Below are 17703 nucleotides of genomic sequence, written 5' to 3'. Positions count from 1 at the left end.
TAGGTGATTTCCAAATTAATGTTATTGGCTGGTAACTGAAGGCAAATGTGCCTCCCTCCTCTATTTTCCTTTTCCCCTTCCTGTGGGTTCCTGCTAAGGAAGAAGTAGAGACAAACTGTATCCCAAGATGCCTGTTGTAAAGAGACCTGGAATCTTTGACCTTGGGAAGGCTGAGGTCTGAGGGGCAGCTGAGCTGCATGCAGGATGGGAAATAACAGAAAAAAATGCACCACACGATACTTTCTTATTTCCATGAATTTACAGTTTTCTAACTCATGATAAACATCTGTTACTTTTATAATTGTCATTAAGTTTATTTCTCTAGTTCATACGCTATATCTTTAGCTTCTAGAAAGCCTGAATAGACATAGTGTGTAAACTTCATATTGGTGTGTATTTAGTGGGGGTCGGGGGAAGGATGTTTTCCAAGGTCGTAGGTGTGCATGAAAACATTACGCAGGAAATATTCCCTAGTAAGTTATGTTTACATAAGTCTACAAAACCATGGTGAGACATTATCTAGGGGTAAGAGTTCCGGAGAACTTCTGGAGAAAAATGGTAACATTCTCTACCGATGAGAGGGTTGAGTGGCCGGAGACGCGTTTCGGTCAGGAGGGGAAAATACCTGGCAGCCTGCTGACAGCGAGGTAGCAGGCAGGCAAGGTGGCCGCGGTCTTCAGGGACCTGGGGCAGAGCAGGAAACGCCGGCGCGGGTGTGGGAGGCGGAGCCGCGGGGAGCGGCTCAGGTAGGGATGAGCCCGAGTACCTGCTCGCTGCCCGAGCCAGCCCTCGCGCTGCTGCGAGGGGCGAGGGGAAAGCGGAGGCATTCCCGCAGAAGTGCTGAGTCCTGGGGCGGCAGCTGATGAAGAGAGTGCCTCTGAGCTCCTGAGCTGAAAGGGGTTAGAGAGGGGCCGGCATGGGCCTCGAGTTACCTGCACCTTGGCTGCTGCTCTTCACCTGGCTCCCAAAAGGTGAGCGCCTGGGCCCAAGGAGACTGGAAGCCATTGTCGCCTGCCTGCCTGCCTTGCAGAGCTGGCCACAGGCAGGGCTGCGGAGGCCTGGGCCGCGCTCTGCTGGCTCTTGGCACGGGCTCCAGGAGGTGCGGGGACTGGATAGTTCCACCTGTGGGAACCTGTTGTTTTCCTCTCTTAGTAGCCCAGGCCCGTCAGAAACAGGTGCAACTAAGAAAAAAAACCTCTAGGCTTCCCCTCCTGCAATCATGAGGCACTTCTTAGTCTCTAAAGCTGAATTGATAGATGCGGTAACGCCACTTTTACAATTCCTAATTACTTTTTCCTGTCATCTGATACTTGCTTTTAGGTTTTGGAAATGACGACAACCATATTGGCCCAGAAAATGCATTTGCTTCACTCCTGGGAGGTTATAATGTGTCCTCAAGTATATAATGGATGTTCATTAAGACTCAGAATCTATTTTACAGGACCACATTTAGCTCTTTGCTAAGCATCTTCAGGGTTACTTGTATGTTTTTTTTGCTATTCACCCCCCTCCCTAACTTCCACATTGCTTAGTATCTCCCCCTCTGGTGTCCACCCACCCATCACTCCTTCGACTTCAACCTCAATGCCCATCCCCTGTCTGCTTTGGAAAACATGGTTTTGTGTGTCTCAGTTGTTATCTCCCGGGAATATGACAGAAGTGCAATCCGCCTGAGTGAAACCTGGTAGCAGAGGGTAGCAGGCTCTTTAGCCTGCTCTTCATGTGCAGGCTCTTCAGCCCCTTTCAGTAAGGGTGTAGGTGTGATCTTGCAAACCAGAACATATCGTTTCCCTTTGAGTTCTGCCCTGCTTTATTTTGTTTTACCCTTTTCTTCCCCTTCCTTTTAGGAACAACTGCCCTCTCACCTTTGTCGGCTAAGTGGGAGGTCAGCTCAGTTTGCTCACAGACCAATTTAAGTCTTGTGTTTTTCTGAGGGAAAAGATATAATCTGAAGGTACAGGCAGAATTCCATTTTTGCAAGTTTGCTAGGACACAAAAATCACTCAGATGTAATGAAAATTCATTCAGACAAGATTCTGCAATAACTTAAGCTTAATTAAGCTGAGGGACAATTGCAAAAGGGTAGAAAAACTAGAAAATTGGTATCCCTAAGGTCCTCTAGCTTACCACATTTTCTGCAGGAAGTAGGGCCTACAAATTATCTGAAAATGACGAGACGAGATATTACACACCCATGATACACAAGAAAATGGACCAAACCTCACCTAAATCTAAGTGCCTGAAATTCCACCAGGGCAGTCAGCAGTTTGGACTATAAAAGCAGACTCATAAAAGTCCCAGTTTTGCACAGTTTTCTCTTTGATGCCTTGTGTGTTCAGCTCAAAGTCCACAGCAGCTAGGGATTCCTAAAGTTCCTTTTGCTGCCTTTTTAGGAAAATGGAGGTCTACCACCACCCCTGCCCCTGGGCATCCCATCCCCAGAATGCTCCTGAGCTGAAAGAAGCCAGAGAGTGAACAGTATGGACTTCGTAGCCAGCAGGTGTCCAGGTCAATAGGATAAGAAAAGAAGCGTTACATAGAAAAATCCCATTAGGATATAAACCCCTATCCTTAGATCATCAGCATAATGTTTTAAAAGCTGTTCAGTTTTTATGAAGAATATTGAACAATTAACATTTTTCAAATACAGTGATGATAATCAACGGGTATATTTTTCTAGTAAGCCAGCTGCTGAATGCAGAGTGCCAGGTGTTTCTTAACTAGCCATGCAGTGTGAGTAGCCAGGATATTGGAGTAAAATAATAAAGGCTGCTGTATTTACCTGACATTCTTTAAATGCATGACATGTTTTATTGGATTGGCCCAAAAGGTTGTTTCTTAAAGCAATAGTTTTTGCTGTATGATGGTTCTAGTTGTGCTTAGTGGTCTTTAACTTCATTCAAAACAATTTGGTTAGATTGTATTGTGACAGCTGTCATATCAGCATGCATTTAAAAAAGACTTACCAAAATTGGTGAATTTTTGTGCAGCCATTGTAGTATTGAAGATGGAAGATTTTGTGCAACATTTTCTGTGTGTGATGCTTTATTATTTCAAGAAAGACAAATACACAACTAAAACACAAAAAAAGATTTGTGCAGTGTATGGAGAAGGTGCTGTGACTGATCAAACATGTTAAGTGGTTTGTGAAGTTTCTCGGTACTACTGACATTTTGGCCAAATAATTCTTTGCTGTGGGGCTGCCTTATGCATTGGAAGATGTTTAGCAGCATCCCTGGCCGACTAGAAACCAATAGCAGGAGATAGCCAACACGCTCAAAATATCCAAATCAATAAAGTTATTGGTAAAAATGAAAAATGTTTCATTTATTTTATGGGAAAAAAACAAACAGACTTTTTGGCCAACCCAATAGAACCAGAGAATGCTGAATGAAAAAGACCAAAGTGAATATCTAATCTCACTTTTATTTCATAGGTAAGAAGTTGAGATTTCAACTGTTGTGACTCTAACACTTTGAGGGGGAAATAGCTCCTTTAGTAGGCACGGACCCTGAACCTGTGCAGGAAATGTAAATAAAGCTGCATTCAACTGTTTAATATGCATTTGGATTTTATATCCATGATGTTGGTCAATTTACTGAACAGCTAAAAACTTCCAGTAAACTGGGATGACTATAGTACAGATCTCATAAGGGTTTTTTGGTATTTTTTTAGTGAGAATTAAATGAAATGAAGGTTTTAAAGCACTTAATACAATTCCTGGAATAAAGTGAGGTCTTAGTAAATGTCAGCCATGGTGACTATGGTGGTCATGATTTAGACCCAAGTAGGATTTTGTAAAGCTCACTTTAAAGAAACAATTTAGGCTTCTCTATGCCTCCTTCACCTACAGCTAAGAAACTTCAATTAATAGTCAGATGACTGTCAGCTTGGATTTCAGAATCTGCCTCTTACTAGGTGTAACTTTGAATGAATCTCCCTTCATCTAGGCAAAATTCCTGACAAGCCCTTTTTCTCCCCACTCCCTTTCCTCCCACCAAAAGACCAACTCTTGTTAAGTGGGTTAAGATCAAGCACAGTGTCTACAACATGGTCATCACTCAGGAAATACTGAGTCCCTCCCCACTGCCCTCACTTCTTTATTTTTAAACCAAACTTACTAAAATGTCTCTAAGATCAAACTGGTAAAGATCTGCTTTCTCTCGCACTCCCAGTATCTATCTACCAAAGCAGTGTTTTTCAAACTTTTTTCTTCACAGCCCCCACTAAGAAACACCTTTGTGACGTGTGAACAAACACATGCATGATTTGCAAAATAGAAACACAAGGTTCACACATACACTCAAACCCCACTACTACGTTGGATAAAAGAATAACAAATTGGCATCCAATATTATGTTAATAATATTTAAGTTCATAGATAATACTCCCCAAATTAACAATACTAAGTAGAAAAAACCCAGGAAGCTGATTTTCTTAAGATCCATTGCAAATTGCTATAATAACTTTGGAAACCTTCATTCTAGAGTATGTTCATTTTGGTCCATCACCTTATTTTCTTCTGTTTCTAGAGAGGAGTCAACCCAGTCCTCTGATTTGCATCCAAGCTTCTGCAATTGCAAAGTGTAGGCCACTAGTGGAATGATGTCAGATTTGGGTACTCACTAGTTGATGTGGCTTGGAGGCCCTGAGGTCAGGGAGTCCTGGGAAGTTACCCTAGTCCCTGAGCTCTGAGCTGAGGAGAGATCAGTAGTCAAAGGTTTTTTTTGTTTGTTTGTTTGTTTTTTGTGTTTTTTTAAAGAAATCAATTTTTATCACACAGGTAATACTTGCTTCTTAAAACAAAATATTAAGATAAGGCTAATGTATGTACCTGCAGCCCTTTGTATTATTGGCTAACATCTCTGATTATATTCAGCCAATCTCAAAGTTTATTCCTGGAATGCAAATTCAGTTTTTCCTTCAAACTGTAAAAGGGTGTGTCATTTGTGTGTTTGTGAAAAATAAGATCATAGTGTTAACTTATGGGTCAACTAGGCTATCAACATGTAATATTATTCTCTGGGAAATCAGACAGCTGAATCAGACAAGATTCTTAGCATCTAGAATTGTTATTTTTACTGAAGGGTGTGAGTGAAGGTTAGGATCATACTGAAGGCTTAATGACATCTTGATCCCTGGCATAGTAGATAGGAAAGTAGAGCTTCTCAGGGTGTGGGGCCTGTGGGAGGTGGATGGGATGTTGCTCACTTGACAGCTCCCTTGTTTCCATGGAACCCCCTTGAAATATCTGCCCAGAGTCCCAGTGCTCTGCTGAACATAAGTAGAAGTCAATCCCAGTTCCTGTCTTCTCCTTTTCGCAAGTTTCACAGATGAGGAAATCTGTGTTCAGGGAAATCACACACCTCAGGTGGAAAAAATGGAGTTAGTTTTAGAGCTGAGACCAGAACCCTGGCATCCTCATTCATATTGCTCTTTTCATCTGTTTCATGCCATGGGGTTGGTTGGTTTTGTCTCACTGAATCTTTGGATGCAGAAACAGAAATAGATTGCCTCTTGGATGTCTAACTAAATGCCACTTATTAAACATCTTGCCCTAACAACAATGCAGTAGAATGAGATGCCAGGTAATCAATGTATTGTCGACTGTCTGGGTTTTCTTCAACTTAATACTTTAGTTCCTTATTTGAAGTTGTTGGGAGAGAAATAAAATTGTGTGTTTTAAAAATCAGGAAGACTCTGATCATGTCATCTTTTTCTAGTCCTTATTTCTGTATCCTCTGATGTGTAAATCTTAGGGTAAGATAGGGTCAGAGGCAAGCAGTTTTGACATTTTTTTTCATTTCCAAATGCAGTTTATCACCAAATTCTGTTGCTTAATCCTAGGATCTGCCCCTTCTTTTTCATTCCAGGTAACAAACCTCACACTAGCCTACCTTAAGCATCTTGATAGCCTCCTTTCCTCTTAACCTGCTACCTCTCTGTCTAGTTCCAGCCATCTTCTACGCAGATCATAGGTTAATTTACCTGGGTTAATCTTTCCTACCTTCATTTTAATTCTCCAAGAATCTCCACTAGATTCCCACTGCTTGTAAGGGTGGGTTAAAGTTCTTTGGGTGGAATTCAAGGCTCACTCATTCTCACCTCACCACCTTGGGCAGCCTTGTCCCCACTGATGTGGCATGTTCTCATACTCCCTCTTCCCCTAACACATACCCTTCTTCCTTGCTTTTTATCTGAACATACTACAAATGGTTGACTTTATTTTTTGTACTTTTAGAGCACTTAAAATTCGTTCCAAGCAGTTTTACTGTGTCATATGAAATTTATTGGTTCAAAGAAATACAAGCAAATGTAGAAATGCAACTATGACAGGAACCATAAGAAAGAGCTGTAGGGGGCCACAACAACATATAATGGATGGATTTTGCTCATTCAGGAGGCCCTTCTCAAAGAAGTTGATGCTTGAGTTGAGAGCTGGGGAATCATCATTTCAGATTAAAGGAAGAGCATGTGCAAGGCTGCTAGAGAGGAGCTCAGTGGGCATAGGGAAGAATGTCAGTGTGACTGAGTGGAGGAAGTCACAGTGTGTGTGATGGAAATGAGGTCAGAAAGGTGGCTAGGACCAGATATACATGGCTTCATAAGTCATGGTAGGAAACTTCTTGTTTATCCTAAGAACAATGAGGGGAGGGCTTTTGGAGATTTTTAAAGAGCAGGAATTGGGAGACTGATGCCAATGTGGTATCCACATGGCTGAAAACCAGAGTATATGCAGGTACCAGTAAAGCTTAGGCAGTATCCAGGCTGGAAGTGATGGTAGCATGTATTTGGGTGGGGGTGAGGGTGGACAGAGAGATCAAGAGAGTCTAGAAATACTTAGGAGATAAATAAAACCAATCTGATAATAAATTATGTATGAAGAGTGAGGGGGAAAGAGATGTGAAGGATGATTCCTAGTTTTCAGTGCTGCCAGTTCAGAGATGGGAAATCAAAGAGGCCCAGGTTTGTATAGAAGGATGTTGATTTCGATTTGGGGCTTGATTTAAAATTTGGAACAACCAAGAAGAGCTACCAGGAGTATTTGGATTCATGTGCCTCTCTTGTCCTTTATTGTATAGTAGTAGGATTTGATATCCAAAGCTCTATCAGTTTCTGAGCAACCCTATAAAGCTTAGCCATGAAGTACCTTGTCTCTGTGTTTACTTATTTATTGTTGACTCTCCCACCAAGAGTATACATTCCAATAGTGCAGAGGCATTGTCTCCCTTATTTGCTACTGCACCCCCATCATGTAAAATGGTGCCTGCCTCATAGTAGGTATTCAATAAATTAAGTGAATGAGTGACCTCTGAAGACCCAGGGGACACAGAGATTTGTCATTTTGGTGAGACCTAGATTTGCATGTCATCTGAGATTAGCATGTGGGGAGATGGATGAGTCACTGATTTGATCGACAGACTTGGGGAAAGTCCGAGGCTCTGCCTCTCAACCAGGTTTTGTCTTCTACCCTTAAAGCAATAGAAGTTCAAACCACCTGAGTGGCTATTTTTCCACCTTGTAGTTTATAAAAAATTTTTAAAGATTGATATGTTCCCTCATTGGAAAGATTGTGGTGAAACATGGGACTGTCACACTGTTGATAGGAATATGAGTATAAATTTCTTTCCTGAAGTTTCTATTAAAAGATAAAGGCCTTATTTCCTTTGACCCAGTGATCTCACTTTAAGAAAAACTATCCTACTGGAAGTCGTGCATGTGCAGAAATACTTTATATAAAGACAGCCATTTTAACAATCCATGTCAGCATCATTTGTAATAGTGATAAATTAGAAGCAAACTAAATGCCTTTTATTAGGAAAATGGGTAAATAAATATTGTTCATCCATGTAGTGAATTTTTAGGCAGCCACTAAAATAATTAGACCTATGAAATAATTAGTTCTATAGAATATAATGATATACCATTAGTTTGAAGAAAAACAAAGTTGTAAGTCAATATGCATCATATGATTACATTTTTTTTAAAGAGTAGCATTGGAAGAGCTGTGGAGGAATACACACCAAATCACTAAAGTGGTCCCTCTGGGGAGTGGAGTGCATGGTGAGCAAGGAGGAAGTTTTTGCTTTATACCTTTCTTTATTGTTGGAAGTTTCTTATTTATTTTATATTACAAAAAAGTAAAAAAAGGTTTTTATACAAAATGGTTAAAATAAATCTGTGAGTGTGCCTTAAAGTAAATATCCATTAAAGGTTAAATTTCCACCGTTAGAAAAACTTACTCAGAAGGCAGTTGGTACACAGGAAACAGTGTAGGCTTTGGAATTTGAGCCTGTAAATTTAAATCTAGCTTTGCAACTTTCTAGCCAGTGAGCTTAATCAGTTATTCTCCCTGTGGATTTTCTTCACTTATGAAATTGAGATAAAAATAAAGCTTATCTCATGGGATTTTTGCAAAAGTCAAATGAGATACCATGTAACAAAGCACCCAATACCATGCAAGTGCCCAGTATATGTCACTCTTTCTTCCCCAGGGTAGCCAGCCACGTGCTTTAGTGCCACCCCAAGCCTAGCGCTGCTGAGCCACACAAGCCAGACCTTTGTTAAATCCGTAGTATGTAGACATAATTCTTTCCCTGCCCCAACTCTCTCCTAGCTCCCTGTATCTCTTCTTGTCTGCAGTCATTGCCATTCCGTCTTCCCCTTCAGTTCTCTCATATTTGGACAATTATCTAAGGAAATATAATAACTACTGATGGCAAATATACTTGAAGAGATAGCTTGATCAGAGATAAACTCTGATAAGATTAAAACTGTGTACTCTTTGTTAACATGCTTACTGGAGCAGAGGTGCCTGAGTACCTGAAAAACACTCAGGAATCGAGACCTTTCATCATTGTCAGCATTGGGCCATGGTCCTTCCTTCCTTCCTCTCCCTCCCTGGCTACGATCCCCTTTTAGGCAGGACCCTCCCTGTGGAAAGGAGAGAAAATGCCATCTAATGTTCTGAAAATAGTTCTCAGGAAGGAAGGGCAGGGCAGTGCAGGGCAGGGCAGGGAAGGGAAGGGAAGGAAGAAGCTTTGCACCTGTGTCCCTATGCTGTGTGGATAACGTGTTGTAGAAACTGTAAAACATGCCCGATATGATTGTACACAGGGAAGACAATGAAAAAATAAATGTACAAAGATATGCTTGTATTCAGGAACACATAGCATTTAGTTGTAAAGATACTCTTCTTTTTTGGTATGTTTTCCTTTGACTTTAATGTCAGATGGTAGTCCCCGCTCTCCATGGCAGCCTCGTCTTGGAAAGTACCTCGTGGCGGGAAATGCAGAATCCCCTTCCCCTTCCCTCCTTCCCATGAGCTCTAGTACCTCATCTGAAGTTACCTTTCCATCCTTAAATGACAGGACTCCCTCTCTTCCTCTTTCACAAAGGAGGCAAAGTGTGAACGGGTTTGCCAGAATATAAAGTGACACAGCTTTGAAAGCCTTTTAAAACACTAACTTGTTTTGCAAAGAGAAGGCAGTGGTGATAGTTTACATTTGTATCGTTTTAATTCTTTCAGAATGCTTTTACATGATAGTCTCAGTTGATCTCAATATTTTAAGGTAGGCAAGATGCATACAGTTGATGCAAATAATAGCTAATGTTTACTGAGTGTCTGGTATGTGCCATGATCTTTGCTAAATGCTGGACATGTATCTTATTTAATCCTCATTATAACCCTATCAGGCAAATATTAGTATCATCCCAATTTTGTGTGTAAAAAAACAACTGGAGTTTGAAAATACCTTGTTAGCTCTTTTAGCTGCTGGGGAGTGAAGGTAGAATCTGAACTCAGGAAGTCAATCTCTAAAATTGAGTTTTCAAGGGAAAAATTATGAAGACAGCTAGGAAATAGGTAGCAATGAATTGGGGATAAGGTGATAGCACAACATGAAGGAAATAAATGTAAGAATAAAAAGAAAATTTATGAACTTAAAAACCTGCAGTACTAGGTTTAAAAGAGCAATGATGTAGGGGGTGGAGGTTAGGGGGTGGAGGGATTGAAGAAAAAGAACTCATGGACATAGACAATAGTGTGGGAATTGCTGGGGGGAGGGCTGTATAAGAGGACTAAATGGTAATGGAAGAGAAAATACAATAAAGATTAAATTTAAAAAAAAATATAAGAGCATGATGCCATCTATAAACAGGGCATTTATCTCTTTGAATCTGCTCATATTTTCAGCCCTGATCTTGCTGCTTTTGGCCTCTTCTTGAAAACCCCTGTCTGCTTAGTAGTGTGCATGCCCAGTGTGGTTAGTTTTACAGAGAAGTAACAGCATGGGAAAGAAAGATGGGAGGTTTTTGCCTTTGAGATGGACTTGCTACTTCCTTTGTCTTCTGCCTGATCTGAAAGATCCTCCTGCCTTTAGAGAGTCCAGTACCTGACTTCCACTTAGAAAGTTAAACTTGCCTGCTTGGGAAAGATTAAGTTTGGGTTAAAAAATAAAAATAAAAAGATTGGTAGAAATAGGAGGGAGGTGGGGAGGGCTGGGGGGTGGGCTGGGCTGGGAATAAAAGGCAGAAAACTGTACTTGAACAATTAAGATAAAAATTAAAATTAAAATTAAAAAAGAAAAAAGGAAAAAATAAATAAGAATATTGGGTTTTGGTGTCAGCAAGCCCTAAATTCAAATCCCAAAGCTGAGAGGGCTTAGCTTATTGTTTGAACTTTGGCCCACATAGATGAGCAGGGCTGATCCCACCCTAGGGGGTTTGTGCAGATTAAAGAGAGTGTATGTAACAGTAGATGCTGAGATCCAGGCCAACAACCGAGAAGAAGGTTTTGCCGGTTGCTCAGTTACCTTTTGTCCTGGGACCCTTCCTTACTTTCTGTGTGAGGGTGGTGAGAGCTGGGGACATGTTGTGGGGGAAGGTCCGAGAACTGTGTAGGATGCTGTGGGGCTTGCAGACCCCTGGAGGGACTGTGAGTGAGCTCAATGTGGTCAAAACATCTGGGAACCTGGCGTATTTTAAGGCTTGAAATTCACATAAGGGATGAAATTGAAGAAAGGATAAAAGGCGGCATAGCCAGTATTGACGTTGGAAAAGGTGAATTCTCTGCCCCCACGTGTTGTTTGCCCATAATAAGAGCATTCATGGAAGGGGAGCTGACTGAGGATTTGATAATGAAGGTGATCACCCTTGTCCCTGCTCTCCTGCCTGAGTGTCAGGTTCACCAATCTTCAAAGCTACTCCAGAGCAACTTCTGGCTCCAACCAAACTGCCTCCTCTGACTCCCAGCAAGCCCCAGTCCTTCCCCAAATGTGTCAGCTCTATACAAATAATATTGAGTAGGGTCTTTTTGATAAACTGCTTTTTATGTTGAATTACCATTCAGCAAAATAAAGAACATGTAAGTTATTAATTATAATATCAGAGTGACAGTGACCAATTGTATATTAATTATTGCTCATGTAGCCTGACCCATGTTCCAGTTTTTGCAAGCCAATGAATACCAAACATGCTCCTTTACTTAACAAACAGCCAGGCAGAGTGGCAGGAGCATTGCTCAGGCGATGAATCTTGAATCATATTTTCTTAGAAAATAAATGACCACAGACAAGTCATGTTTTCCAATCTCATATTTGCTGTGTATGAAATGGGTACATTTCTATCTTTCTAGGAGTCATATTTAGTGTGTAAAAGAAAACATTTGAAAGTGCTGCGTGAATATAGGATCTTGTTTAGACTGCAAATCAGTGTTTTTCCCCCTATTCCAGGGGTGTCAAACTCATTTTCACGGGGGGCCACATCAGCCTCGTGGTTGCCTTCGAAGGGCTGAATGTAATTTCAACTCCTTAATAGTTAAGAAGTAGTTACATTTATACAGTCCTAAAATTATTTTGGCCCTTTAAAGGCAACTGCTAGGCTGATGTGGCCCCCGGTGAAAATGAATTTGACTCCCCTGCCTTATTCCAATCCATTTGTGTTACTACTGTACAAAGAAGCTAGTGTTGACAAATTCATTGTCAGAATCTTACCCATAGCTCCTCCTGTTCAGTTAAAGCTGTGTTGGGCAAAAGCTTCAAAGTCCATTTCAGGTCAGCACTGGAAATAAAAAGTGAGGGCAGAGAAGCAAAAATACAAAAGCAGATTATGATAGAATCCATATTAGGCTTGAGATGCTGGTCACTGGCTCCTCTGTTCTGATTGGATTGGTTTCCAGGAATCCAACAGCCAGTACGGACAGCAGCTATTTTTCCCCAAACTACTGAAGGCTTATTTTCAAAATGATGTTCTTTTTTCATTAACAGCTGAATAAGGAAGTCACCCATCTTCCTAAAAACACCACTGTCACCCTATTACTGTTCTTCAGAAAAACCTTCAGTGATTATCTATTAACTGGAAATAGGCATTGGAGTGTGATGTATTCCATCTCCCCACCTTCCGGTCACCATTACCAGCACCACCTAATTTATCCCTTCTGTCTCCCATTAAGCCAGAGCTGCCAGCTAGGTTGGTGCCCTCCAGGTTCCCCAAGTAATTGCCCCTTCCTGCTAAGGGCCTTTGCTCATCTTCCATCCTGACACGACGAGTTTCTCTGCCTTCTGTTTCTCATGTGTAATGTTTATCCTCTTTGAGTTTTAGAGTCTAGCCTAAATCTCTTCCTTCATGAAGTATCCCCTGCCCACAGGTCTCCCCTACACTTCTGTAGACCCTCTCACCAGCACAGCTGTCACAGGCACATCCTCATTTACAGCCCTGGAGATGGCTCGGGTCATTTCTGGGGGCCAGAGCTTGTCCTGAGCAGCATTTGGCTCTCCATGGATGTGAGAAGAGTGGGTGCAGGTGTCCATCATAAGCCTCAGCAGACTATCTTATGTGGGCTGTGCCCAGAAGGTGAGGCAGGAGCCAGAACCAATGGATTTGTCTCTTGAGTCAGGCCCACCCAGCTGCTCTGTAATGCGTGTCTATATTTGTTTTGTTTGTGGAAGCAACTCAGTTGAAATAAAGTCGGCTCCACCTGAGAACCCCAACTTGAACCTCTTTCTCCTTGGCTCTTGTAATAAAGGAAGGAGAAAAAGAGGCTCAAACAGTGATGCTAACATGGCAGTGTATGTGCCAGGCACTGAGCCAAGCATTGGATGTGGATTATTTCATTGAATTCTTGCAAGGACCTGATAAAGTTAGTATTATTATCATCTCCACTTATAGTTAAGGAAACACAGACTCACTGAGAGGAAATAACTTGCCCAATGTCTAAGTAGTAAAGTTTGATTTGAACCAGGTCATAGCTGAGTCCAAATCTTAGGCTGGATTTTTTTTAACCTAGTTTACACCATTTTTTCTTAAAATATGGTGCCAGAGCAATAGCATCAACATCTCCTGAAAATTTATTAGAAATGTAAGCCCTTGGGCCCCACCCAAATTCTACTGAGTCAGAAACTCCTGTTGACATTGATCTGGGCTGTCTCCAGTCTTTGTGGTACTGTATGCTCAGGTTTGACTACTCCCACTCCACATGAACCCTCCCATGAGAAGATCCCCTATAATCTGGCCTAGAAACCATATTGACATAGGAACATTAAAGATGCCAATTATGTGTGGCCCTCTAACTGCTAAAGTCCCATCTGACTTCTCTGTGCCATCTGGTTCCTCATCAAGGCAGACCTGGAGTACGTCTCTCTCTTTGGAAGGTAAGAGGAGGGAGACTTTTAATTCCTTCAAGTCTTTCTTGATTAAATTTGTCACAGTCTGATCTTTTTCTTTCATTTGCTTTATGCTTATGTTGACGTATGCTGCTCTTATTCACTGGTTAACGTATTATTGGTTGTTCATTTCATCATTTATTCAACAAACATTTTTTGGTGCCAAGGAGGTGATAGGCACAATATGAGGTGCTAGGATTTGAACAGTGAGTTAGAAACAAAATCAGTCAGCTTTCTTGGAGCCTATAGTAAACAGGCCATCAGCAAGAAGTGTGAAAATGCTTCCTTAAGGTCAGATGAGGCACTTTGAGAAAACAGAGGGAGGCCCCTTTCCCAGATTTGCAGTCAGGCCAGGCTTCTTGAGGAGGGGAGGGCGCAGCTGAAGACTCGAGGAATAAATAGTAATTAATCTGGCAAAGGGAGTAGAATGGCAGCCAGTGATAAGGAAGAGCATTCCAGCCGAGAAATCCACATGTAGCAAGACCTGGAGAAGACAGCAATCCCAGCATGGAAAGGACTGAAGCAAGTTCAGAGTGGCCAAACTCTGAGTGTAAGGTAGCGCGTGAATGGAGATGAGGCAGGAGAGAAAGGCTGAAGGCAGACTGACCAGCCTTATAGGCCTCATTGTGGTGGAATTTATCCTTAGCTAAATGGGAAAATATTTTTAGAAGAAAGTGATGTGAAAATATTCATATTCACAAGGTCACTCTAGTACAAATATTGCCTTATTTTAATACAATTTCTTTATCATTGTGTGTGTTATCACCATTGATGGACAGATGGACCTTGAGCTCCTTGGGAGTTGGTTGGCCTTGAACTTTTTCTCCACTGTTTTCCCCATTGTCTGTGCAGTTTTTTACCCAGGCCAAGTAAGAACTCAGACTCCGCCTGTGAGCTCCCAAGCAGTCAGGCAGTTTGTGTGTTCATTTGCATAGCCTTTGTTACCCCACGCAGAGAAGTAGGTCACCTCTCAGAGATCTGGTCTGCCTGCAGCATTGTCTCCTGCTCTTGGCTTCAGGGTGCCTGTCCTTGTTGGTGACAGTCCAGCACACAGAACGCTATGTCACCCTGTTTGCCTCCGTCGTCCTCAAATGCGACTATACCACCTCTGCCCAGCTCCAGGACGTGGTAGTGACGTGGCGCTTCAAGTCCTTCTGCAAGGATCCCATCTTTGACTACTACTCTGCGTGTGAGTGCCCTCTCCTTCTGCCTCTGCCCGGGTCCCTCTCTGAAGTATTGCTGTTAGTCTGTAGGAATTATTTAGGATCACCAATCCTCGTTAGTGAGAAGAAGCTCCTAAGATCATTTAATGTATTCTCATTTTATGGGTAAGCACACTGAGCCCAGGCGGATCAATGAACTTATTGAAGGTCACATACTATTTTATTTATTTAAAAATTCATATCCCACCTTATTCTAAAAAGACTTAAGGCAGCTCAGACATCAAGCAAAAAACAGAGTAAGTTCTGCCTCCTAGTCCATACCAGCACACTGAGATGAGGATGTAGATCTGCCCCTTATCACCCCTACCCCTAGAATGCCGACAAAAAGATCCTTTATATTCCCCAGGGTGCATGAGGAATGATCATTTGTGAACCTTGTGCCCATTGCCATGTTCAACTCTGTGGTCAGCCTTTCTGGTAGACAGTCATTCCTCTACTGACTAAATACTGATGCAGAGCTGCACCGAAGCCCCCAGGAAGCGCATTTGTTGTTTGACATCTCTGAGATCCACAATTCTCCTATGTTCAGCCAAATCCTATCTCTAAGTGACAGTTTCCCCACTCATGTCAATTCTGTTGTCTGGAACCAAAACTCTTATTAGCTGCCCACCTCTGCTGCTCTTAGAGAACAAAGGAACCTAGATACTCACAGTCGGCCTGGGACAATTAACCTTGTAGAAATTTTGGGAACAGAAGTGCACACCCTGTTTGTAGGCAGGAAGAGAGCTTCCTGAGATGAGAAAAGGAGGGGAGGCATCAACTTTACCTCCTTTAGTTCTACTAATGCCTCACAATATGAACCCCAAAACCTAACTGAGCTACCCACAGAGTTTGATGTCCCCCCAAGAAACCCTCCCTCTCTAAATTGAGGCATTGTTTCTGGGGGTTCCTCATAAAATGCCTGGGTTAAGTGAGGAGGTAGGAGAGACTAGGGTAGTAGATGTTTGCCCCAGGAGATTTAGCAGCTCTCAAACTTTGTACTGTAAGGGCAGATGGATGAACCCTATGAGAGCAGAGTCTGGGTCGACTGAAAATGAGACAAAGGAAGTTGGGATGGGAGAACAGGGGATGCAGCCAGGATTTGGAAATGGTGGCCTATTGGGTGGGTCTGGAGTCTCCCTGCTCAAGGTGTTGCTCATTGGTATCATTTAGGAGCTTATTATAAATGCAGAATTTCTGCTTCTCATTCCAGACCTACAGAATCAGAATCTTCATGTTTAACAAAACTCCCTGGGGACACATAGGCTCACAGTAAGGGCACCTTTCTTCTTGGGAATTCCCCATCACTGTGTGACTTGGGTGTGTCCTCTTTCCTCAGCATACCAGGCAGCTTTGTCCCTGGGCCAGGACCCTTCCAATGACTGCAACGACAGCCAAAGGGAGGTTCGCATTGTGGCCCAGAGGCGGGGTCAGAATGAGCCTGTGCTTGGGGTAGATTACCGGCAGCGCAAGATCACCATCCAGAACCGTGAGTGTGGGGGAGGTGGCGGGGGACTGAGGGTGGTAGGGGTGCAGACACCGGGCTGAGTCATTGTGGGGATTTCCCTTTTTCTCTGCTGCCTGATGATCTCCTTGGTCCCTACCATTGTTTGAGTAAAATGCCAGATATACAGAATATGCTGCATCATCTGAAGTCACTTCTTTCGAAGTTGGTCTCTGGATGAGCATTAGCTAAAGGTCTGGGAGTGGATGGTTTCCTTAGCTTCCCTGAGATTCAGGGCTAAAGTGTGGATGAGGCTCTTTGACTCCTTCTACGAATTGCTCCCAGAGCCTGCTAGAACCCAGGCTCCTGAGTTTTCCTCTGGTCATGCCTGTTATACGTATCCAAGAAAACAGAGCCTTCCAAGTAGATGACCACCTTGAGACTAGCAGCCTCCACTGGTACAAAAAAGAGCATTGGACTTAGAGTCAAAACACCTGGCTGAGTGTTCCGTCACTTCCACATGCTGGCTCAGTGAGCAGTGGCAGATATTTTCTCTAGCTTCTGTTACCTCCTCTGAAAGATGAGCATAATGGTCTCTGTCTCCCCACACTGAAGTGAATATCAAATGTGGTATCTGAGAGCCATATCTAAAGCATATCTATTCTTTGTGCCCAGTGCAGGGAGATGGTGATTAGAATCAGGTGTGAGTCCTCATTCTGCACTTACGGAGTGTGTGAACTTGGGCAAGTCCCTTCAATTTTTTTGGCCTCAATTTCTATTAAGTGAAACTTGACAACAGTACCTGGGGACTTGTCCAGATTGAGACTATATGAGTAAAGCACTTAGCAAACAGTAATTGTGCAGCGAAGTTTAGTTATGATCACTCAGCATACTTTTGGATGGATGGGTTAGCACCTCACATTCCTATCTTTTAATTCAGGATTAGTGTGATGGGTTATTGGCACAAAATCCAGGGCCAATTTCGGTGAGCTTTGTGTGCTATGTTACATAAACATTTACTGGTTAAAAAGAAAAAAAGGATGGGGGGAATACTCAGGGTACCCATAGCAACAATGTGGAGAAATCAGTCAATGTTCTGTGACCATTTAGGAGTAGATCATTTAAAGGGAGCCAGTGTGCCCTGGCCAGTGTGGCTCATTTGTTTGGAATGTTGTCCTGTAAGGGTTGCAGGTTCAATTTCTGGTCAGGGCACATACCTGGGTTGCAGGTTCCATCTCCTGTCCAGGTGCATATGGTAACCAATTGATGCTTCTGTCTCAAATCAACATTTCTCTGTCATTCTTCCTCTCCTTCCCTCTCTCTCTAAAAATATTGAAAAATAAATGTCCTTGGTGAGGATTAAAAATAATAATAAAATAAAGAAAGACGATTTAAC

General features: G+C 42.3%; 1 protein-coding gene across 4 annotated transcripts in view; it reads left to right on the top strand.

Annotated features, from left to right (window-relative positions):
• The first annotated feature begins 717 nt into the window (after positions 1–717).
• Positions 718–17703, top strand: part of ILDR1 (immunoglobulin like domain containing receptor 1) — a 35318-nt gene continuing 18332 nt past the window's right edge. The window contains exons 1-3 of one of the 4 annotated variants that reach the window (XM_028505182.2): positions 718–971; positions 14680–14850; positions 16203–16352. In XM_028505182.2, coding sequence (XP_028360983.1) covers positions 917–971; positions 14680–14850; positions 16203–16352 — 376 coding nt within the window. In that variant the 5' untranslated portion in view covers positions 718–916. The remainder of the gene's footprint in view (positions 972–14679; positions 14851–16202; positions 16353–17703) is intronic. The other 3 variants (XM_028505183.2, XM_036018167.1, XM_036018168.1) reach the window with 3 other exon arrangements.

The sequence above is a fragment of the Phyllostomus discolor genome, chromosome 2 (genome assembly GCF_004126475.2).
Source record: "Phyllostomus discolor isolate MPI-MPIP mPhyDis1 chromosome 2, mPhyDis1.pri.v3, whole genome shotgun sequence".
NCBI lineage: Eukaryota > Metazoa > Chordata > Mammalia > Chiroptera > Phyllostomidae > Phyllostomus > Phyllostomus discolor.
This window is presented reverse-complemented; position numbering and strand designations above follow the sequence as displayed.